The 25,423-nt window shown below is 42.6% G+C and overlaps 1 protein-coding gene across 1 annotated transcript in view; it reads left to right on the plus strand.

Annotated features, from left to right (window-relative positions):
• The window catches only part of AGPS (alkylglycerone phosphate synthase), a 289,261-nt gene that overhangs the window by 218,411 nt on the left and 45,427 nt on the right, over positions 1-25,423 (plus strand). Inside the window, exons 15-17 of the mRNA XM_075317376.1 lie at positions 8,267-8,336; positions 11,101-11,162; positions 11,441-11,530. Coding sequence (XP_075173491.1) covers positions 8,267-8,336; positions 11,101-11,162; positions 11,441-11,530 — 222 coding nt within the window. The remainder of the gene's footprint in view (positions 1-8,266; positions 8,337-11,100; positions 11,163-11,440; positions 11,531-25,423) is intronic.

Consider the following 25,423-nt stretch of genomic DNA (forward strand, 5'->3'; position numbering starts at 1 on the left):
AACATTCAGGGAATTTGAATGGGTTTCTGGCAAAAAGGCTCCAGTTTCCATTGACTTCCATCTCTCTCTGTATACGAGAGAGAGATTTCCCGGTGGGGAAGGAGCTCCGCGAGGAGGACCCGACGTGCCGGTGGGGAAGGAGCTCCGCGAGGAGGACCCGACGTGCCGGTGGGGAAGGAGCTCCGCGAGGAGGACCCGACGTGCCGGTGGGGAAGGAGCTCCGCGAGGAGGACCCGACGTGCCGGTGGGGAAGGAGCTCCGCGAGGAGGACCCGACGGTTGTGCCAGGATAGGTGTGTATACCCAGCCACCTATGCTTGCCTTCCCACCGTATTTGCATAACTGTAGATTTAACTCTTTACATATCCATTTAAGTCGTGTCATGTGCTAATGTTATTTATATGTAATTTTTTTTAACATTTTGTCATAAAATTGTATTTTAATTTTTATACCTCAAAACTCCGTTGTTTCTCCTTGCTTATATGGTTATTGGAGTTGGTATGGGTTCAACACTTTTTTACATCTTTGTGGTTGGCCCTACACTGTGAATTCAAAATGTGCCGCAGGTTTCTTTTGGTTAGTAAAATCACTCATTAGTCCGTGCATTTCTTTTTGCTTATAATGAGTGATTTTAGTCTGTCCCAATGAAGGTAAATTATGGTGCAGTTACATAAACACCATTAACTGTACAGTATCAAATAAGTGTCCGGTATAAGAACATAAACTATATAATAAACCATCTACAAACCTACCATAAATGCCTAAAGTAATATACTAGAAAAATTTTAATATTTTATTCCAGTTTTGTTATCTAGCCTCTTGTGCACACAACCAATGATTTTATGGTGTTTTCTGCTACTTTCAGGTATAACCGATCCTTCTTCAGTGTATTTCTGTATTTCTGAATGTGTAGGTGTCTTTTAAGCATCGTCCTGTAGCTATTTATCACCTTTATGGATGCAGTGTTTGTCAGTTTAGTGGTCAGTCTTGTATATTGATTGATTATATATTTTTTCTTTTGTCTTGTGGATAACGACGGAGGAAAGTTAATATTTAATTTTTTTTTTGTGTGGCCACTACCGCTTAGAGTCCTATGTTTTAGAAGGGAAACGGAGTAATCCAGAAGATTTGATAAATAGTCAATAGCCCACCCCCTGTCACTAATTGTTTTGTGCTGCTACAAAGGGACAGAAAACATTTCACTCTGGTAACAGGCTGAGTAATGACGGGGAGTTTTCTGTCCGTCTTCCTTGATGGATTACATGGCTGATCGATGGAAAGCACAGCAAATAAAATGGCATTTGCTCAGCTTGCCTTTTCTTACCCCCACCAACACCCCCCAATTTTTCCATTTGAGTATCCGAATTTGTCACTCCATCTCTGCCCCGATGGTGTTTCGGCCTGAGCCCATGTTTAATTTTACTTTTCGTCCATTGGCCCATCATGAGGAAATGAGGTAGAAGATGGGAGTTGATGGATCTGTGATCAGTGACACCGATCCGCAGTTCTTCCCATCCTTCATGTGTAGCCACTTGTATATCATGAAATCATTTTGTGTCACTAGGGGTGAAAGACTGCACGGCGGGTAGGCAATTATACACCAGATCTATCACGGAGAGGCCACACTCATTTCCAGACTAATTAAGATAATTATCTGCTGTTGTTTTTAATACATATATATTTATTTCTCATGGTCACCCTACGTTCTTGATCATCCATGTTCCAGGATTATTTCAATTACATGCCAAGTAATCTGGGATATAGATAGAGAGAGGACCCCGAAATCATTGAGTAATGGTTAAGTCATTATATGTATTGGTAATTTAATAAGAAGAGTTTGTGATAAGACAAAAAAATAATCTTGGTTCTGAAAATAATTAGTACATCTGTTCTGTTTTTTTTGGTGTTCACAAAATTTTACATAATTATAACAGGCTGCGAAGTGAGCTTGAAATGTGTAAAATATTGGAGCAGACTTAGGCTGAGGCTACACAGGAATTACAGTGAGTCCTCGCATGACACTTCGCTCACACTCGCAGCACAGTCTGAGGTGAGTGTCATGTGACTGGTCCCATCGTGCGATCAGACCTCAGCTGCAGAGGGGCGGGCCGGCGCTGCGAAGGAGAGGGAGGGATTTATCTCCCCATCTTCTCTGTTGCCGGCTGATGCGAGAATTGCACTGCTCTCGCGTTACACCGGTGTAACGCGAGTGCAGTGCGATATTTCTCTCGCCCCATAGACTTGCATGGGTGTGAGTGGAATACGATCTCATTCCACTCGCAGCATGCTGCGACTGTTTTCTTGGTCCGGTTAGGGCTGAAAAAATAATTGCTCATGCGAGGGGGCCCATAGAGTAATATTAGTCCGAGTGGAATGCAATATTTTATCGCGTTCCACTCGCACAGGCGTTCTCGCCATGTGTCCTAGGCCTTACCATTGGCAGGCTCCTCAACTATGGAGGGTAAATTTGGCAAAAGTTGTTGCATTTAGTTTGAGACACGTTGTTGCATTAAGTTTAGATACATTTATGCCACCCATTTGATGAGAATGATTGACTTGGGAGAGAAGGAAGGCATGGCTAGAAATACACAAAGTTTGCCAATTTGCATTAAAATTAGAGTAAAAAAACAAATGGACCCAAAGAAGTCAACTGAGAGTTGGAGTAACGTTTGATAAATAGATGCAATTTTAGACCCCCCCCCCTTTTTTTTTTTTCTTCTTACAGCCATTCTTGAAAATTTGGCACATTCTTAGACTGACAACAGTTATGTCCTAACATTGGACAGGATTAGTAATTGCACAAGCTGCCTTATGTTATCTATGAAGGGATTGTCCCCCTGTCTATGCGAAGCTGGAAACAATTAGCGCCGCCCTTATTCAGTGTCCTATCAGATTGATTGATTGGTTTTTACCAGTTTATATAGCGACATTAATTTATACTGTGCTTTAGACCTCATGATCACTGTCCCTATTGGGGCTCAGAATCTACATTCCGTATAACTATGACTTTGGAGTGTGGGAGGAAACCCAAGCAAACACTGGGAGAACATACAAACTCTTTGTAGATGTTGTACTTGGTGGGATTTGAACCCATGGAAGTTCGACTCAGATGGGCAGGGTTTTTCTATATTTTATTTATTTTTTTAAATTTTTTTGGGTGCACACTACATCCGGTTATGCTGTTGCTACCCCCAGTGTGAGGTGATCAAACACTGCAAGTGGCTCTCACTGGGCCGAGCACCGAGCGTACCCGAACACAGCGATGTTTGCATACGATCTCCAAACTCAAATTGCTTTTTGTTTTTTTGGTTTTTTTTTTATTATTTTTTTTTTTTATGTAAAGTCTTGTGTTTGGTATGAACAGCGAACAACAAATCTCAGGTTCACTCATCTCTACCCTGACCTCCGCGCTACAAAGCCACTGTACTAACTATTGAGCCACCGTGCTGCCGATTCTGCAGATGGCATCCTTTGACTAGCATCCTGGCAATGTCTTGTAATAGGTCCAAGCATGCCATGCTGGCAATGCTGACTACAGAAGTGAAGACTGCCCGGGTCTGGCTACCACACAGGACTGGACGCCGGACCAGGGGAGCTTGAATTTTTTTGCTCAACTTTACCGGAACTCCTTGTATGAACCCAACCCCCTTGAACAATTTCATGGACTGCCATGTATTTTAATGCCTAGCATGTGTCAACCTCCAGCTTCTATTTAAAATATCTTTTTAGTGTTTTTTATATTTTTTTTCTTTTTTACCTGGTAGAAAATTATAGCAGATTATGCCTATCCATAGGAGACCATCTCATGGCACAAAAATGTTTCTTGTCTTAAGAGAAACTGTCATTCCAATTTTTTTTTTTAATTAATCAATAAAACACTTGATGTTAAAATTAAATAAAATAAATAATTTTGTAATGGCGAAACCAGTTTCTTTCACTTGCCGTTGTTGGCGCATGCACAGAGTGAGATCTCTGCTCGTCATTGAGCTGAATTGTCAATCTGCGCATGTGTCACCACGTCACCATTTTACTGAAGCTTGCCGGGAGGATATGTACTCATGCGGCGACAGTGGCACTATTGTACTGAAGCCTGTGACCAGATCGATCTGCACGCTCTCTGCCACGACTAAGCACGGACGCCGGTGTGTAATATTAAACCGCATGAAAATTTTTACACCAGAGGCAGCTGTGGGGCTGTGGCAGGGATTAAGTCCTGCCCCGGGAGACCTGCCCCGATACATGAACAACTCATTGCACCAAAACTTCTAATATTGATTAAAGAATAACCAGGTTGAGGATTTCTACTATATAGATACCACTTAAATCAGTAGGACAGCGTCTTCATACCCATAGCTTTTAGTTTCTCATGCCTCATCCTGATGACTGATTCTCTTTAAAAAGAAAGTGTTAATTTAACTTACTTTTTGGTAGATATCAGAAATAGAGAGATGACGTAAATTAAGGTGTTCAGTCATTACAAGAATCCAGCTACTGGTAATTGGGATGTGATCACTGGTATCCATAAAGGAGCCAAATACATAAAACATCATCATCTGTCCTCATTTGTTTTCCAACAGAATATCAAAAATATGATCAACCTAAAGTTCAGTTATCAATAATGCCCTATGGAAGCCCGAGGGGCGTCTTAGATCTGCATCCAGATAACCTGAAGTTGTAAGGTTTCTAGTTGGACTCTGAAAGAGACAGATTTTAAACTTCAGATATGGAAAGTTCAACTGAAGATTTACATTTTTTTTTTTAGTAATGGTTAGCTGGGCCGTAAGGATGACCTGACTCATGGATACATAAATCAGAGTTCCAGTTCAGGGTCTGGTCATATTTAGCGGGGCATTACTGTGACTATAAATGGAAACATTAAGGTCCGGAAGTGGCATATATCAGGTTTGTCCCATCAGTTATGAAAATAGGTCCTATTATATCTGACACGTCTACCTTTTTGTAAAATTACCCATTTGACTTATCCCCACTTTTAAATAAATTCACACCTCACTCATAAATACATACCCCTAACCCATCATCTAAGAAATTGTGAAAAGCAGATAGATAAAAATTAAACAAAATATGGCTATTTAATCCTTAAAGCATCACTCAGTTTTTGTTTTGTTTTGGGTTTTTTTTGTTTGTTTTTGTAAGTCCCCCACCCCTGGTCTTATATGCGCTTGCTGCCGTCTTGATGTTTTTCCAGCATTGTTCCCTGTGGTCTCCTGTGATTTGTAACCTGCTGACATCTCCAGTGTATCATGGAGCGCGGCGGAGGTCACAACTTGGGAGTTTGAAGTTGCGTTGTAACTACTGACTTCCAGCCAGTCAGAAGTTATGAGCACAAGATCGCTGCCCGGGACCAGATCGGCGCAGAAAAAGGCTGATGCCGCAAGGTGAGTATATGGCAGGGGACAGATTTAAAGCGCCACTCCAGAGTTGAAAAACAAACACTGGAGTGGTGCTTTAGCGACCTGAGACTGATATTTTTTTTATATTATTTTTTTATCACAGGTTGTGTGCAGGGTGAGTTATGGCATCTGTTATACAGCCAACATCTGCCTATAGGAGCAGTGACCAGAGCGAGGTGCGATCACTACTATTGCAGCCCCTATTACTGCCATTTTGGTCCTCCTATGGATGAGCCTCATAGGTCATCAATTTCAGCATATTCTACAATACAGTATATAGAATAAGCAGGTTCAAGTACCCTGGAGGGAAAAAAATAAACTGTTTAAAAATCAAATTTAAACTTTTATACATTTTATCTTAAATACCCCCTCCTGCCCTTTCCTCATTAAAAACTACAGATCAGCCATTAAAAAATAAATTAAAAAAATAAATATATATATATATATAATATATGAGAGAGAGAGATATATTACCCATATATATATATATATATCTATATATATATATATATATATATATATATATATATATATATATATATATAATATAATATATAGATATATGTATAGATAGATATATATCCCGTTTGTGTGTGTGTATATATATATATATACACACACTTATTTAAAAAGACTTTATACTCCTCATACAGCTATGTCGACAGGAAAAAAGATATCGTGCTAGTGAGAAGGGAAGGACAAAAATGGAAGTGCAAAAATAAGCCTGTGGGCATGACCATAAGAAAAATCCCCCTTATTTGGAAAATTCCTTGCAAATAATGTACAAAAAAATAGACATTGTGTAGTCATTTTGTATTTTATGTATTTTGACTTTTGTTCTGTTGTGTAAGGAATATGCTAAAGTTGTAGAATAGTGTTATATGAGCAGTACACTGGCTCAGTGGTTAGCATAGTGGCTTTGCAACACTAGGGTCCTGGGTTCAAATCCTACCAAGGACAACATCTGCAAGGAGTTTGTATGTTCTCCCTGTGTTTGCGTGCGTTTCTTCCGGGTTCTCCGGTTTCCTCCCACTCTCCAAAGACATACTGGTAGGGAAATATGAGCCCCAATGGGGACAGTGATGATGATGTCTGTAAAGATCTGTCGAATTAATGGCACTAAATGGCACTAAACTAAAAATAATTAAAATGGTGAAACTCCACCAAGATTTTATTTAAAAGGGGTTGTCTGGTCTAAATGACAAGTCTGCAGTCCCTCTGTGTCCCTCTATGTGATTGCAGACTTGTGAGTCCTCTCATCTCTTGCACTGTGTGCTATGAGGATTCTCCAGTGTCAGAGGCGGTAATGACGGTCACGTGGCCACGAGTATGCGATATGCACACTCCCGGCCAGAATCCAGCTAGATAGGCGCAGACTTGCTCAATACACTTGCATTGACTGGACAACCCTCTTTTTCTGCACACTATTTTTCACGCTGGCAAACTAGTAGAGCTTTTCCAGAGGTAGACACTTTGTGAAATGCTCATTTATTTTTTTTTTTTATTATTATTTATTTACTTATTTTCGTGTTTTGTAATCCTGAAGCTTTTTTTTTTTTCTTCTAACTCCATTCAACGAGAAAGGTGGTGTCTTTGGAAAATTGAAACCGTTGTACGATGCTCTAAAGCCTGAGTTTATGTTTATGATTCCTATTATTTTATACACAGTGAGTTGTTTTTATATATAACTAGCTGTAGTACCCGGGCGTTGCTCGGGATAGTAACTGTCTCCCTGTCAGTCTGTGTGTCTGTCTCTGTGTGTCCCTGTCTTTCTCTGTGTCCATCTCTTTACCTGTCTGTCTGTCTCTTTCCGTATCGGTCTCTTTCCCTGTCTGTCTCTGTCTGACTGTGTGTGTCTGTCTCTATCCATGTCTGTGTGTGTCTATCTCTGTATCTGTGTGTGTCTATCTCTGTATCTGGCTGTCTGTCTCTTTCCCCCTCTGTCTGTCTCTTTTCCCCCCTCTCTGTCTGTCTCTTTTCCCCCCTCTCTGTCTGTCTCTTTTCCCCCCTCTGTCTGTCTTTCTCCCTCTGTCTGTCTCTTTCTCCCTCTCTGTCTTTTTCTCCCTCTCTCTGTTTCTTTCTCCCTCTCTGTCTCTTTCTCCCTCTGTCTGTCTTTCTCCCTCTCTCTCTCTCCCTCTGTCTCTATCAGTCTCCCCACCGACATTAATAACCTAGAGCTTGCAGCTCCATTGACTTTAATGGAGGCAGGTTTTTTAGAGAGTAACTGTAAAGCGCGGGGTTAAATTTTCTTTTCAAAACAGTCCATGACGTTCCCTGAGTCACATGAAGTGTCTGTGCAAAATGATGTGATTGTTAATGTGACGGTGCGGATTCCTTTAGCGGACATATACAGTAATCTATATATATATAATTATACCCACGCAAACGCACGCACACACACACACACACACACACACACACACACACACACACACACACACACACACACACACACTACTTTATATATTAGATATACTATGCTCATTCTTTCGATCGTTTAGTTAGCACTTTTTCAGGTGGGTTTCGGAAAGAACGCACATAACCTAAGCCAGTTTTCCAATATACAATGACCCTCATCCTGGCTGTGGAGCTTTGCAGGGTTCATGGCACTGGTTTCCAGCAGAATATGATAAATAATAAAGATCGTGATTTAAAAGGAAAGTGTTCCGAATCCCACCTAAATATATTGTTACATGATCTTAACGGCACAGAGTGGTTTAAGTCAAACGTCCTTGTTTTATCCATTGTAATGTATGTGTTTGTGTATTTTTCCCCCCTATTGAAATACTATGACTTCAGCATGTAACGATTGTGCATAAATATCCAGTTAATCATTGACCATCTTTACAATTGCAGAGGTCTGGCAGCAGGCGAAGATAATGGCCAGAGAGGTTACATGCTGACATTCGTCATTGCTTACCTTCGGGTAGGTCGCATCCATTTTCCTCCCCTCTTTGTCTGGTCACCAGTGTGAATATTGACATATTCTGACCCTAAGGAATATTGAGAGCTTTATAAAGGATCCCTTTAAAATTTGCTACACGGCTTTGTCTTGTTTTCTTCTTTTCCAAGCAGATGCTGTCATTTTCTTTTTCAGCTTTTTCTCTTGCTATAGAAGTCAAATAAAGACGTATTAGTTCAGGTTATGCAGATGTTGCTGCGATTGATGAGCGAGTGGTCAATTGAGAAGTCAGTGCATTATTTGGTACTTATTCACAATGAGGAACAGATTCCGGGAGATTTAATGCTTGATTTATTAATGTCTCATCATCTGGCTGCATTCCTACAAATAGGAACACCCGGGTATGAAGGCTATTGCTTCTCAGAGGGACCTATCGAAGGGAGCCTGTATATTTTTACATATGGAAGAAGTGGAATGACTACGGTATATAGGCTCTTTTTCCCTAATAAAAGACCCTTTTAGTGTGATGATCCGATGAGGCAGTCATTAGAAATCTAATGTGTAAAACACATACAAATCAAGTGTCCTAGGGCGTGTCACTTTGAAGATAGTCTGTGCATGGACACGCCCCAATGCACATCCAGATAGATTTGCATATTACCTTTATGCTAGATTTCTGATGACTGGCCTGTCTGATTCCTACAAAAAAAAGGTGTGTTACCCCCACCTTTACCATAAGGGGCCGGCTGCATCCTGCGAGTGCATCTGCCATTTTGACCCGTCTTGGCTGGTGGCTTTTTCTTTCTGGTGATTTTTTTTTTTTTTTTCTGAATTTATGTCCTTTTCAGTGAATTATATCAAAGGTATCATGCTTATATTGCAAAAAGCACCTATACAGTCACACCACCTCTTCCATATATAAAACAGTTTTGACATGTTCCCTTCAGGCTCTGTGCGCACTAGGCCGTTTTACCCGTGGATTTACCCGCGGATTTGCTGTGGAAATTTCTTGAGAAATGTCTGCAATCTTTGTGCAGACATTTCCCTGCAAATCCTATGAGAAAAAAAAAATAGCTGTGCGCACGCTGCGGATTTTTCTCAAGAAATTTCCTTGAAGATTTTCTTGAGAAAATTTCTTGAGAAAATGAGCATGTCAATTCTTTTCCGCAGGTACCTGCGGATTTCTGCAGTACAGTCTGCAAAATCCGCAGGGAACAACCTGCGGGAAAATCGTGGCAAATTCGCGGCAAATCCGCATGCGGATTTACCGCGGATTTGGTTCGGATTTTTTCCCGAGGTCTGGAAATCTTCCACTCCCAGAAGTTTCTCAAGAAATTTTCTTGAGAAACTTCACATTTCTAGTGCGCACAAAGCCTTAAAGTCGCCTGGTGCTCTCTGTCACAGTCGTATGTGTTTCTTAGTCATGTTGTGGTTCTCTGTTAGTTTCTAAAATCTAAACTGGAAAGAAAAACTGACGGCACTTACTAACACACAAGTGTGAACAGGTGCATACTGAACATGAAACATACTCTAACAAATAAACAGCTGCACTCTGAAATGCTAAAGCATGCCATAACAATTCAGAGTGCAGCTGTTTGTTAGTTTCCAAAAGGGCAAAAAAGCACCCAGGCTGTAGGAGCTTACAGAATCAAGCAGGGGAGCATAACCTGCAGACATATGCAACTTGGCATGCCATTCTCTATGGCCCTGTAACATTTTGTCATAGGCTGGTTACCTACATCTGACAGAGCTGCTCATATCTTCTTTCCATACTAAAGAGAAGAGGGAAGGTGATTAGCTTTGGAGCAGGTATTAGTAAGTATTAATGGTGCTCTGAGCGGCCATCTTTGGGACTCTCCTATATTTGTGAAGTGGGAGTCTCCAGAGTCTTGTCACTCTTCTGTAAGGCCGCTTTCACAGTGCGTTATTACCTATGTTCACTGATCCCATCGAAGCCTCTGTCTGAACCCCCCCCTTTGCAAAACTGGTTTCAGATGCATGCGCCAACGAGGCCATTGATTATAATAGTGCAGACTGAGTCACACTGTGCCCTGTCTTCCACCATATTCAGGCGTATACGCTTTCTGCAGGCGCAGTCTTCTACGTCTGGGTGTCCAAAGCGTATACACCCGAAAATGGTGCATTACAGGGCCGTGTGTGACTCCAATTTGCAGGGGGAGGCTTCGGACGGAAGCTCCGACGGGACCAGTGAACGTAGGTTATAACGCAGTGTGAAAGCGGCCTAAGTAATAATGAGGTGGCATACATCAATGAAGCTATTTTCATTGTAATATCAAGAGTATTGAAGCAATCCACTGCAAACGGGAAAGAAGGTCAGAGTCCTGAAAAGTAATTGACACCAATCATTTCTGATATATATTTTGGATGTGCCCTAAATATCTTAGATGGGAAAACCTGTCGAGTTTTAGTGTGGCCACATCAATAAGACAAGGAGATCCTTGGACCAGAATAGGTTGTACATCCCTGATCTAAAGCATTAGCTTTACCTTTCACTGGAGCAGCCGCTTGCTCGGTCAGTGGTGCAATACAGGTCATTCTGCATCCAGCAGTGACCCAGCCAGTGTCTTCTCTCCCATCATATGTTCTCCTGTTCATAGGTACAGTAACAGACCATAATGGCACTAAAACCAGTCTATTTACAGATCATGTATGTAGTACAGTATATAGTTGTGTGACCTCTCCTTTGGTAATCTCCGTCTCTCTTTGTCTTCTTCATCCATTTTATTGTGAATTTGCTTATAACATCCAGTATGTTTGTGTCCTGTAGGACCTCGGCATGGATTATTATCTGATAGGAGAGTCATTTGAGACCTCTGTTCCATGGGACAGGTAAATTGTTTTAGCAGCTCAAATCACATTCTCAGATGAGGGATTTTATGTTCTTTCCATCTCATAAAGTGATGACCTATTACTAGTTATATAATCACTGTATGATCAAAGGGGGCCCCACATTCTGCTAATTCTGCTAATAAAGGGGCTGCTGGATGCTTTCAGTCACTGAAAGTAAGCAGAAATGTAGAAATAATTCTCAAAATGCATTTAAGTTTTTCAATTTTGTCTAGCTAGAGTATGAACTGAACATTAACTTTTTTCCCCCTGAAATCTAGAGTGCTCGATCTCTGCCGGAACGTTAAAGAGAGGATTGTCCAAGAGTGCAAAGAAAAAGGTGTTCAGTTCTCTCCTCTGTCCACGTGCAGGTATGTCTACTGCTGGGGATAAGTTGGTATTTGGAATATCCGCTGTTTACTGCTTGCTCTGTGCCTCATCATATACCATGTGCTACTTCTGTAGTTTGCCATAACAGCTGGGTACTGAATGCTAAACGTTACCACAATCCAGCCATACTATTAAATTAATAATAAGTTCCGTAATTTCATGTGTTTTAAAAAAAAAAAAATTAAAATAAAAAAAATGTTCCTGTGCTGAGATAATCTTATATATGTGTCCCTGCTATATACTGTGTAATGGTCGTGTCTGTCTGTACAGGAACATGATCTGATCATACCACATCTCCTGGGCAGGGGAGGTTGCAAAAGAGCATAGAGATATTACAGACTGATATCATAGCTGATTCTTTTTGGGAGGTAAAACATTTCCCTGCCTGTTTTTTGGGGGTTTTTTTAAATGTTTAATTTCAAACAATTATTTGCAATCCTGTGTTATATCTGTATACTCTTAAGGCCCCGTTTACACACAACGACAAATCTATTGATATATCGTCGGGGTCACAGATTCCGTGACGCACATCCGGCATCGTTAGCAACGTCGTTGCGTGTGACACCAACGAACGGCCGTTAACAATGGAAAATTCTCACCAAATCGTCCATCGTTGACACGTCGTTCCTTTTCCAAAAATCGTTGCTGGCAAAGGACGCAGGTTGTTCGTCATTCCTAAGGCAGCACACATCGCTACGTGTGACACCTCGGGACCGATGAGCTACAGCTTACCTGAGGCTGCCGGCAATGAGGAAGGAAGGAGATGGGTGGGATGTTACGGCCGCTCATCTCCGCCCCTCCGCTTCTATTGGGCGGCCGCTTAGTGACGCCGCTGTGATGCTGCACGGACTTCCCCCTTAGAAAGGAGGCGGTTCGCCGGCAACAGCGATGTCGCTAGGAAGGTAAGTCCGTGTGATGGCTCCTAACGATATTGTGCGCCACAGGCAGCGATTTGCCCGTGACGCACAACAGACGGCGGGTGCTTTCACCAGCGACATCGCTAGCGATGTCGCTGCGTGTAAAGCCCCCTTTATACCCTCCTCGGCCCAGGAGATGTGGTATGATTAGACCATGTCACTGTACGGTCAGACACGGCCATTACACAGTACACAGCAGGGACACATACAGTATATAAGATTATCTCCGCACAGGAACATTTATTTATTTATTCACTTAAAACCCATCCAATTGTGGAAATTATTATTATTCCAGATCTATTGATTAAAATTAACTTTGGTCATGAGACAACCCCTTTAAGAAGACAACTTTTGGTTTTTGGGTTTTTTTTGCTATAAAGTATAGCAAATTTATCCAGACAAAACTCGTCTGTCATCTGAAAACATAAAATAAGGACACTTATAATCTTACTTTTCAAGCGTCACACCGATTCTGCATTCAGGATTGCATCATGTATCCCGAGAAGATGAGCACTGCAGTTCCTGCTTGAAATTTTGGCAATTGTCTACTAAATTGTATTTGGAAGTGGCTTCTTACTGATGACCTGTCAGCTGTTCTATTTTGGTACACACTTGTATTTCTCCTGAATATCTAATTTTACCTATTTTTTTTAAAAAAAAGCTTTTTATATATTTCAGGGGTGTGATGCTTGATAAAGCATGCAAATGTGAGCAAATAAGATCAGGCCGGGAATATCCATGGTTATTTACCCCTTCCCAGCTTTAAAAATGCCAGCCCTCAGCTGCCCCAGAGGTGGTACATCACATCACATTACATGTGATAATTCTGGTGCTTCACCTCGGCTCTTTCCAATTGCCCTTTTCATTGGAAATCGGGGTAACGGTAGTTGGAGTTGGTGTCAGCTGGCCTCAAGATCTGGTGTTAGTAATGTAGAGGCGTCTATTAGACACCCCCATTACTAACTCAGTAAGTAAAAACAAAAAAAAAAAAACCACAAAAAATAGTTTATGTAAAAACAAAAAACTGAAAATCCTAAAAAGAGAAAAATAAAAACATGACACTGTCCCTTGTTCACCAATTTATTAGAAAGCAAAGTTCCCAGGTTCGACATAGTCCAGTGGTTTCACTACGTTCCTCATCTATGTAGATCAAAGGCTATGGAGCCTCAGAAGGAGGCTCCATGGACTTTGAGCAGCAGCCACTCCCACCTTGCGCTGCGTTCCTCTAGATCCGGCGACTGATGAGGGGTGATGCCAGTAACTCCACCTCAGTGATAAGCGAGGAGGTTATTAAAGTAACCACTTACCAATGTCGTCAGGTCTCGCAGAGCGCAGACTGAGCCGGGAGTGGCTGCTGCTGAAAAAGTCTTTGGAGCCTTGTTCTGAGATTCCATAGCCTTTGATAGAATTAATAGAGGAACGTCGTGGGAACTACTGGACTCCTTAGAAAATGGGAACTTTGCTTTATAATTGGTGAACAAGGGACAGTATCTTGCCTTTTTTTTAATCTTTTTATGTAGTTCAGGTTTCTATTTGTGGACTACATAAGATACCCTTGGACTACGTCAGAATATCTGGATTATGTCGGACCTGCCTGGGATTTTTTTAAATAAAGTGGTGAACCAGGGAAAGAGACAAAAAGTGTTTTTTCCTTAAAAAAAAATTGTGCTTTTTTTTTTTTATTTTTTTTTTTTTACAGAGTTTAGTAATAGGGGTGTCTGATAGATGCCTCTCCATTACTAACATCAGGGATTGATATCAGCTGACACTTCAAACTGACATCAACCCACACTACCATTACCCTGATTGCCAGTACAGTCGGGAAGAACTGAGGCAAAGCGCCAGAATTGGCACATCTAACATGATGCGTCACTTCAGGGGCAGCTGCGGGCTGGTATTTTTAAGCTGGGAAGTGCACAATAAATATTGATCTTTCCAGCGTGTTAATATCAGTCTGCAGCTGTCTGCTTTACCTTTGCTGGTTATCAAAAATGGGGTGGACCCCATGCCAATTTTTTTAAAATATTTAAGTAAATAGTATAAAAAAAACGGTGTGGGATCCCCTCTGTTTTGATAACCAGACAAGGTAAAGCAGACAGCTGAGGGCCCCACATCATTGGGAGGACCCCACATCATTTTCCTCCATTTATTTATTTGACTAAATAGCTGTTCTATCAATCTAATATCTTTGCACATCTTTCACCCAAAAATGTTTTATTATTTTTTAATACATTTAATACTAGTTGGTGTCACACAGATGGCGTGCAGCTTTCATCCGTGTGCCATACGGGATTTTCCCGGACCCATAGCAAAGGGTTTGTAGATTCATGTAAACATTTCCAAGAGGAATAACAGGGGAACATGGCTGAGTTCTAAACTTACATTCCTCTTGATGGGAAGAATGCATATTCCAAAACATAAGTCAGACGAGCTAACTGATCCCGTTAAACTTCTAAAAACAAAAGTGAAAAAATAAATAAAAAGAATCATGAAATTGAAATTGCAAACTCATAGCAACGTTTCATGACCGTTCATTTTGGAGCCAAAAAAAAAAGTCTTCTTTGCCGAATCTAGTAAAAGTAGAGCATTGTTGTGCGCCCGTTAATTCCTACGACCGACACTTTATGGGTTTAAAATTAGAATGGCACACTGGAAGGAAAAAAAAAGTTTTATTTTTTTTGCTTTATGCCAACGACGTAACATTTTTATCTCTCACTGACATGTTATTTCTACTAGAATGAGCTAAATTAAATTGTTAGCAATTTGGCCGTTAAAAAACCTCCAAAGCTGTAAACAGGATTGTAGATTTTATTTAGAACTAAAGAAAATAATTGAAGGATGTGGTAAAAAGATGAATAACAGATCTCCTAAAAGCCTCGACATCAGAGGAAATGCCCTTAAAACTTTCCTGGTGGCGCGTTGCAAATGTGTCTTTATTATCTATTCCCTCTACACGGGATAATTGCCGGGCATATATCTTCACGCTGCAATGCTAACAAAAACAGGACCTGGGCTGTAAACCAAATTCCTTAGCACAAAAAATGTCAAACATATTCTCTGCTTTGTCTTTATATGTTTATGGGGGAGGCTTGGGTTGATTATCATTTTTTTTTTTCTCCTTTTGGAATCCCAAGACAGCATGGGAAGATGTAAATCTTCATATTGTCCCTCTACAGTAAACCCAGGTTATTATGGGTCTTAAGTAAACTTTCTACCTTCACTATGGCCACGTTAATAAATAAATTCACTGCACTCATAGATCAGGATCCACCATATCACCAGCCACAGCGCTACTGCGCTGGCTAAACCCAGGACCTTTATCCTCAAGGTATTCTCTACCAAACGCTATTAACCCACTCAAATTTCCATATCCCAGGCACCCATCTTGAAGCGACTCTTGTCTAAGACCCAGGCGGGGTCGAAACGTCGGAATGACTTCACAGTCGCCTCAATAAATTTGGAAAACGTTTTGCATCACAATCTATGAGTGCAGTGAATTTATTTATTATCTTGGATTGGACCCATTTTTCACTTGCACCACCACCCACTTGTCAGAGTGCAGACCAATTTTTTTGATCTTCACTATGGCCACACACAAGCAGATTCGGGAATATTCCCTGGCTCTACAGCTGGTAGGATAGTAGCAGTGTCGAAAGATGTTCTGCGGAATTGGAGCTTGCAGTGCTGGGTTCTGCGCTCAAGTCCCACGAAGGACACCTGCAAGGCGTTTGTATGTTCTCCCCGTGTTTACGTGGGTTTCTTCCAAGGTTCTCCGGTTTCCTCCCACACTCCAAAGACATACTGATAGGGAATTTAGATTGTGCACCCTAACAGGGACAGTGATGATGATCTCTGTAAAGCGCTGTGGAACAAATGGAGCTATCCAAGTAAGCTAAATAAAAGATAGAATAATAAAGGAGGCGGAAAAAAACACTTCCAATGAAGATATTTCATTTTTTTTAAGCATGCTGCACTTTCACTTTTTAGAGACAATTATTACCGTATAAAAGGTAGAGACTGGTAATGCGCAAGCACTACCATGCTCGGGTGCTCAGTACATGTAGTTAGTGATGAGCGGGCACTACCTTGCTCGGGTGCTCAGTACTTGTAACTAGTGATGAGCGGGCACTACCTTGCTCGGGTGCTCAGTACTTGTAACTAGTGATGAGCGGGCACTACCTTGCTCGGGTGCTCAGTACTTGTAACTAGTGATGAGCGGGCACTACCATGCTTGGGTGCTCAATACTTGTAACTAGTGATAAGCGAGCACAACGAAGCTCGGTACTCGTAACTAGTGATAAGTGAGCACTACAATGCTCGGGTGCTCAGTACTCATAACTAGTGATGAGTAAGCAATATCATGCTTGGGTGCTCAGTACTTGTAACGAGCAATTGGACACTCTGATGGTCTCGAATTGTCTACCAAGTATAATGGAAGTCAATGGGAACGCTAACATTTTACCTAAACATAAGATCTACAGGAGCTTTTCTGACTTCCCTTTCTGAATCCATAGCCATTAATATGGAGTTGGTCCTTCTGCAGTTACAACAGTTTCCCCTCTTCTAGGAAGGTTTTTTACAAGGTGTTGGAGGTGTCTTAGGGAATTTTTTCTCATTCATCCAGAAGAACATTAGTGAGGTCAGAGACTAATTTTGGAGGAGAGGGCTAGACTCAAAAAAATGTTTCATCCCAAAAGTTTATAATGGGGTTGAGGTAAGGACTTTGTTTGGCCAGACATATTCTTTGGTAGCAAGCTTTCTCCATGTCTTTACGGACCTTGCTTGGTGCACCAAGGCACAGTCATGGGGAACTGACAAGAGCAGTGTCATGCTATTAAACGTGGCAGGCGAGTTCAGACCAACAGATGTCTGACACACAACAAAAATACAACAAAACAATACAACAAGTAAGGGGTAACACCGGGGACACAATAACAATGGTGAGCTAGTGAAAGGGTAGCTGGACACCTCCTATCCTCACCTGCAGCTGTCCTTACTCTTCTAGCCAGGCCTTATACAGTCTCCTCAACTGTCGCCTAGCAGGAACCTGAGATCCTGAACCATGTAGTGGCCCAGGGTAGTTGGAAGGTGGGAGACGCTAGCCTCACCGTTGCACTAAAGTGGGCTTCACATAAGCGGTATTCTGCCGCAGTGCCGGATCCGGCACAAATCTGTTTCACTTCAATGCATTTCCTATGGACTAGCGGCAAGTTACGGTCACATGCGGTTGTGACTACTTCACCGCTCCTTCACAGCTTCACAGCTCCTTCTACCAAGCGGGCCAGAATACAAATGGATTTGTATAATCAGCCAAGATTGCTGGGAAACCTTGCTACTTAAACACAAAGGGGCGTGGCTACAGTGCAGCTGACAAGCACTTCTGGAAATCTGCTAGCCGCAAAACAGACATTAACTGCTTCAGTACCAAAAGAAACAAAACCAAATTTAAATGTAGAGTCCCAGATGGAGATGAGACTCCAGTCCAAAAGTTGTCACTGGTCTCTAAAAACAGGGAGACAACCATGACAGGCAGTCCTCAAACTGTTCCCATAAAATAAGAAAGTACAATTGTCCCGAATGTCTTGTATCCTGAAGCATTAGGATTTTAATTCTCTAGAACGGAGGTGCCAAGGCCGACCCTCAAAAAACAACCCAATAGCAACATTCCTCCTCTATATCAAACATTACAACTGGCACCATGCAGTCGGGCAGGTGACAGTCTCTTGGTATTCGCAAACCTCAGATTCTTGTCCATCATATACCAGTTAAAGAAGCAAGATCTGTCACTCCACAGAACACGTTCCAGAGTCCACTGGTAGTGTAAAGCCTACACTACTCTATCCAATGCTTAGTATTGTGCTATGGAAACCCGTGCCATGAAGCTCCAGATGCACAGTTAATGCCAGAGGAGGTTTGGACTCTGCAGTTATGGGGTCAGCAGAGCGTTGGTGACTTTTCTGCGCTCTGCTCCTCAGCACTCGGCCCCCCGCTATGTAACATTCTCTTGTGTACACTTTGTGGCTGAGTTGCTGCGGTTCCTTCCACTTTTCAAAAATATCACTCACAAATGATGGCGGAAAATTTAGGAGGGACAAAATGTCATGGACTGACCTATACACCGGTCACGCCCTATTACAGGACCACGCTGCTGTCAGTGGGCTCTTTAGAATGAACCATTCCCTTACAAATGTTAGTAAAGGCAGGCGGCACAATGAGGGGTTGGATATTATACACAGGAGGGAATAGGACTGAAAGAATATGCCGAATTAATTAATTTAGAGTGCTTCTGCACGATGGTGAGTGTTCAGAGAGGTGTCCATGCCCGGACCACCGCCATTCTGTAGGGGTCTTATGGGGCTAAAATGTGTGTAAAGATTCTAAAAAGTTTAATAAACCTAAAAAAGTGGTGTCACTTTTTTAAAGTTCCCCAGAGCATCTGCCTGTATAGAATTAGCCATTATATGCTCTGTATAGGAGGATTGAATGTGTGCGGGGCGGATGTAATGAGCAGACTGTGCTGCTTGTATCTAAATAAATACAAGATATTTTTAGCAGTGACGTGTCTGCAAATCGACAAACTCCATATACTTTTATGTGGCATTAATGTAAACCGCACACGGCGTCCAGTCCCCTTCATACTATTCCCGTTACAGTAGAGTCTCATTCAGTGTTCGGATTATTTTCACTTTAGTTTTGAAACTCAAAAAAGACATTGTATAACTTTAGAAGAAAAGGCGCCAGCTATGCACTGATATTCTGCTGCACTCGGTTCTCGTGGCATCCATGGACCCACACAACTGAATGTAGTACTCACAAGGAGGATCACTGATTTTCTGATACTCCGAAGATTCAAGTATATGAAATCAAACCTTAAAATATGCCTGTTCTTTGGCACACAGCCTATAGAATATCAAGGTCTTTGTGTTATGGTTTCCTACAGCAAGTTAAAGGGAAGCAATCATCTGAAAATGACCTATTGTTGTAATCAGGTTTTTGTTTATAAGTATGCAAAAATAATAATACAATCTGGATGAAAAATTAAAAAGTAGAACTCTTGCAATTATTCACACTTAAATGGAATCTGTTAGCAGGTTATTTGTATCTCATCTGCGAGCAACATGATGTAGGCAAAGAGAACCTGAATCCAACTATGTGTCACTTATATTACTGGGTGCAGCTGTTCTGACACAATCAGAATTTTTAGATTTAGCCATGTAGCAGAGCTGAGAAAGCTGTGCCACCCACACCAGACTCTCTATAGAGAATATTAATTGACAGTGAGCTGTCAATCACAGGAGGGGACGTGCCAGACTACCGTGTGCCTGACTTTGTAGTCCAAACAAGAAGTCCTGCTGCTTAACCTTTTCCTATCCAATAAAATTTCCTGTTCCACCCATTGAAAACCTATTATAGTTTGTCATCAGTTATATTTATTCCAGCGTTCAGTAGTGAAAACAGAATATGCTTAAACCCATTGGCAGAAGACAACATTTGTTGCCACCCATCGGCGACAAAGGAGATTAAAGGGGTTATCCGGCTTATTTTGACTTTTTGTTTTATTATTACCTTATTGGGCTACATTGGGGCAGGTAAGCAGATAGTGACCAATTACCTGCCCTGCTGTCAGCCCCTCTCCCCCGGCTCAGAGTGGTCATGTGACCGCTCCTGCCGCGATTTTTGTTGCTTCCGGTCATTTCATGTCAACATGGGCAAGACCATGTTGACATGCAAATCTGGGAACAGCTTGTTGCCGCCTTGCTGGGCTTGCTACTGTGCGTGGAGTCCCTGCCCACCTTCCCTGCACCCTCCCACACATTCCCCCGCCCCACCGTACTCTCCCCGCCCACGGTGTCACCGCCAGCACCGGGCCCCCTGCTTACAGTGCTTAGGATAGCAGGAGTGCCCGTGCAGTCTGTGTCCCGCTCCCTGCCAACCCCGTGGCTGCTCCCACTGCAGTGTATCAGCAGCTTATCACAGTGCGTGCAGCTGCGGGGATGACGAGCGCTGCCGTCAGGAGGTTAGATGAGATCATTACCTGCTGTGACGATCTCCTCCTCTGCCGACGTCACCGCTGTCACTGACTTCTGTGCCCGCCACGTTCTCACGTCACGTCTCGCGGGCGGCCCGAGACTGTCACTAGTGGTGACGTCACGGGCTCTCGCGATACTGCTGAGAACGCAGCGGGCATAGAAGTCAGTGACGGCGCTGACGTCAGTAGAGCAGGAGATCATCACCGCAGGTAATGATCTCATCTAACCTCCTGACAGCACCGCTAGTCATCCCCTGCAGTGACCTGGGCTGACCTATTGATGTTAGCTCAGGTCACTGCATTGCTCTCCCAGTCAATGGGGAACATTCTGTTCTTCATTGACTGGGACATTGACTATGGTATGGATTGTCGTGGGACCCTCTTATTGGATTACGCCGGACCCTGATTTTATTGTTCTTTTCAATAAATTGGTGAAAGAGGGAATGTTTTGGGGAGTGTTTTTTCAAATAAAACTTTTTTTATCTATTTTTTCTTTTTTTTTTTTTATTACTGACTGGGTTGGTGATGTCGGGTATCTGATACACGCGTGACATCACCAACTGCTGGGCTTGATGCCAGGTGACATTACACATCCGGCATCAACCCCGTATATTACCCCGTTTGCCACCGCACCAGGGCAATGGGATGAGTTGGGGCGAAGCGCCAGGATTGGCACATCTAATGGATGCGCTACTTCTGGGGCGGCTGTAGCCTGCTATTTTTAGGCTGGAGAGTGTCCAATAACAGTGGACCTCCCTAGTCTGAGAATACCAGACCACAGCTGTCCGCTTTACCTTGGCTGGTGATCCAATTTGGGGGGACCCCACGTTTTTTGTTTTAAATTATTTATATAATTTTAAATAGCGAGAGGTTGCCCTCTGTTTTGGATTACCAGCCAAGGTGAAGCTGCCAGCTGTGGTTTGTAGGCTGCAGCCGTCTGCTTTACCCTAGCTGTCTACAAAAGATAGGGGGGACCCGACATCGTTTTTTTAAAATTATTTATTTTTTGGCTAAATACAAGGCTAAGCACCCTTTAGTGCCACATGAAAGTCACTAAAGGGTGCCAGCTTAGAATATGCAGTGCAGGGGGGTGGGACATTATATAGGTCTTTCTCATCTATCTATCTATCCCATTCATTAATCCGTATATTACATATACATACATAATACGTGTGTATGTGTTCAGTATATACATGCATGTGCGCTACGTGTGTGTATGTGCTCGGTGTATCCATGTGTGTCTGCAATGTGTGTATATGTGCTCGGTGTATAAACGTGTGTATATGTGCTCAGTGTATATATGTGTGTGCTATATGCATGCATGTGCAGTGAGGACCTGGAAGCCGGAGCATCACGGGGTCAGCATCGGGGACTCATCAGAGTTCCCATTGAACTCTGATGAACCCGTGAAGTCACTGTCCTGACACACTCTCTAGCGGGGATGTCATCAGAGTTCATTGGGAACTCCAATGACCTCCTGGACGTCACTGTACGCACACTTCTTGCTTTATGAATACTCACCTGTCCCCGTGATGCTATCCTCGACTGTGGTGTACCCAGCGCTGTCACCTCGATGCTCCGGCTTGCAGCCCCTCACTGCGGTGAATATTCTAAGAGTATAAAGAGCAGCAGAGCTGAAGAAAACGGCACTGGATACAGGTGAATACAGAAAATCTTTATTTAAAAGACCAGTGTTTTCTCTGCTACATGGGACACGTATGCAAACAGATGTCACACGTATGACATATTCGTGACACACGTATGACCATAACCATGCGTGTGACTTGTTCCTGATTAAACACGGACGTCTGAAACTGCCTAAATCTCTGTTACTGAACACTTCTCATTTGCCAAGAACATCCATCCCCCTCACAGGTGTGGTACATCAAGATGCTGATTAGACAGGTTTATTATTGCACAGGTGTGCCTGAGGCTGGCCACAATAAAAGGCCACTGTAAAATGTGCAGTTTTATCACACAGCACAATGCCACATATGTGACAAGTTTTGAGGGTGCATGCAATTGGCATGCTAACTGCAGGAGAGTCCACCAGAGCCGTTGCCCGTAAACTGAATGTTCATTTCTCTACCACAAGACGTCTCCATAGACGTTTTAGAGAATTTGGCAGTACAACCAACCAGCCTCACAACGACAATCCACATGTAACCTCACCAGCTCAGGACCTCTACGCCCAGCATCTTTACCTCCAAGATAGTCTGAGACCGGCCTCCTGGACAGCTGCTACAACAACCGGTTTGCATTAACAAGGAATTTCTGTAGTAACCATTTTAGGGAAGCTCATCTACGTGCTCGTCATCCTCATCAGGGTCTGCATTTCACTGTAGTTTGACATCATAGCCAACTTGAGTGGGCAAATGAGTGGACCATCACTCCACAGGCCACAATCAACAACCTGATCAACTCTATGTGAAGGAGATGTGTTGCACTACGTGAGGCGAAAGATTTTTACACCAGATACTGACTGCTTTTCTTAACGCTACCTGGACTCCTCCAATACTGTAAAACTGCACAATTTACAGTGGCCTTTTATTGTGGCCAGCCTAAGGCACACCTGTGCAATAATCACCCTGTCTAATCAGTATCATGATATGCCACACCTGTGAGGTGGATAGAAGTGCTCACTAACACCGTATTACCGTAGTTAAGACGTACTTTTTCTTCCAAAAATTTGAGCTCAAAATGTGGAGGGGTGTGTCTTATAAGCTGAATATAGCTTACCGGGGGATGGTAGAGAGGGGTTACAGAAGGCAGGGGCGATGCTGTTGGCTGTGTGCTGTTCTTTGGGCGGTGCTCGCTGCAGGGGGTGAGACAGGGGACATCCTGAAGATGTCAGCAGTGCTTGCTTCAAATAATGGTGCCCATGCGCAGATTGAGCTTTCAGCTCAAGATCTCATTTGTGCAGGTGCTGCCTTTTGTTCATTGATCTCCCAGCAGCGGACGTAAGGAAAATGGTGTCCTGAAGTGACGTGTTCACAGATGAGATCTTGGCTCGTCATTGCACTGATAGCTCAATCTGCGCATGCGCCGACTCCGGGTGCCATTTCTTTGAAGCCTACACGGACTACAGTTTCTGGATGTTCATGCCTCACAGTGCCTGCGGTGATCATCCTCTACACCCCCCGCACTTCTTGCAGCATCGTCCTGCACCAGCACCGCCCATGCTTCCCGTGACCTCGCTCTACCACCACTGCCGCACCCCGGTAGGACACTATCAAATTATAAGACAGACCCAATTTTTTTTTTTTCTAAATTTGGGTAGCGTCTTATAATCCAGTGCGTCTTATAAAACGAAAAATACAATAGACAAATTTGTAAACCATATTTTGAGCGAAAAGAGCCTTTTGTGTACATAGAAAAAGTCTTGGATCTTTGAGTTCAGCCCGTGAAAAATGGGAACAAAAACTAAAGTGTTCCGTTTATGTTTTTGTTCAGTGTATTTTGGGCCGTTCCTTTGGAAATTACCTAGTGAATATATATGTTGCATGTGTGTGCTAGATATTAGCTCTTGCTGAAGTCATGGGTTTCTAACCTCCCTCTAGATCAGTGCTGATTAGCCTGCCTGCAGTGCTGACTGTGCTGCATGCAGCATGAATATTGTGTGTGACTCTTCACATTTATGAATATGTTTTAACAGCTGGAATTTAATAGCTTCTGTACTATTCAATCGTTCAACAAGAGTAATGCAGCGGGTCAGCAATTCATTTTCAGCTCAGTGGATTCCACAAGCAAAGGAAATACTGCCTCCTTTATTCTTGTGTCTGGGCTATGCTTGCAGGGATATGTGGATCTCTGTGTATCTGATTCACAGAACAGGCAGTGCTTTCAATACTCTCCTTTATATTTTTGCACCATGAGGGAGTTGTAGAATATAGGATTCTTTTGAGGCCGATAAAATCTGATTTTGTATTTGACAGCTAAATATAGATGTGTAAGGAAGTACTTTTTATAGATGGCTATATAGAGTCTGATTATTTTTAAGGAATTCGTCTTCGTCATGTTTTTCTTCCTTTTTTTGTGTGCACTCGTTTCTCTGCTGTAAAATTCCAGTACTCCAACGTTGTGTAGTCTGTTCAGGGTGAGAGGTCCCAAGCAGTCGGATGAACCTGACAATTTTAATATGTGGGAGCTGGAGAGACAAGAATCGCAAAATAGGGTCTTACCCAGGTGGTGATTGGGTGCTAATAACAGGAGGTTGCTCACCTGGGGTAGTTGTGATAGTCACAGCCACCATGATGGCTTGAGAAACAGTAGCCTGCTGCTGCAGTCCCCGTGCAAGATGAGGCAGGTGAAAAGCTGGGAAGAAGGGGTTAAAACACCTAGCTGCCATAGAGAAGATTATACGAGGTTCATTGAAGATAAGGTTATTTTTTTTCGACACGTTTCGGTGCTAAGTGCTCCTTCTTCAGGACAAAATCACAGGATGTACATCCTGTGATTTTGTTTTGGTTTAGTTCCGAATAAAAATCACCTTATCTTCAATGAACCTCATTTGATCTTCCGTACGGAAGCGGGGTGTTTAAACCCCTTCTTACCAGCTTTTCACTTGCTTCAACCTGACCATTTTGGCAGGACCAGCTCACTATGGTTTAGTTCACATTTATACTGTACTCTAAGCAGAGCACTGTATCAGGGTTTCAGTCTACATTCCCAAAAAAGGGGATCCAGAAGGCTCTCCTAATAGAGCCATACAATAGGACATACTCTCAAACATTGGATGGGGTCACTTTGTAGACCGTATTGTTTTTGCCAAGTTGGTAACTTTAATGGCTGCCTTATAGTATATGTGGGGGCCTCCCGACTCCGTTGAGGGTAAGGCTGTGTGAATTTAATTCTGCAGAGAAATGAGCTGCTGCCACTGGAGTCTGGCAGTTACTTCCCCATGGAGAACGTCTAAATTATCAGTCAAT

The sequence above is a fragment of the Anomaloglossus baeobatrachus genome, chromosome 7 (assembly GCF_048569485.1).
Source record: "Anomaloglossus baeobatrachus isolate aAnoBae1 chromosome 7, aAnoBae1.hap1, whole genome shotgun sequence".
NCBI lineage: Eukaryota > Metazoa > Chordata > Amphibia > Anura > Aromobatidae > Anomaloglossus > Anomaloglossus baeobatrachus.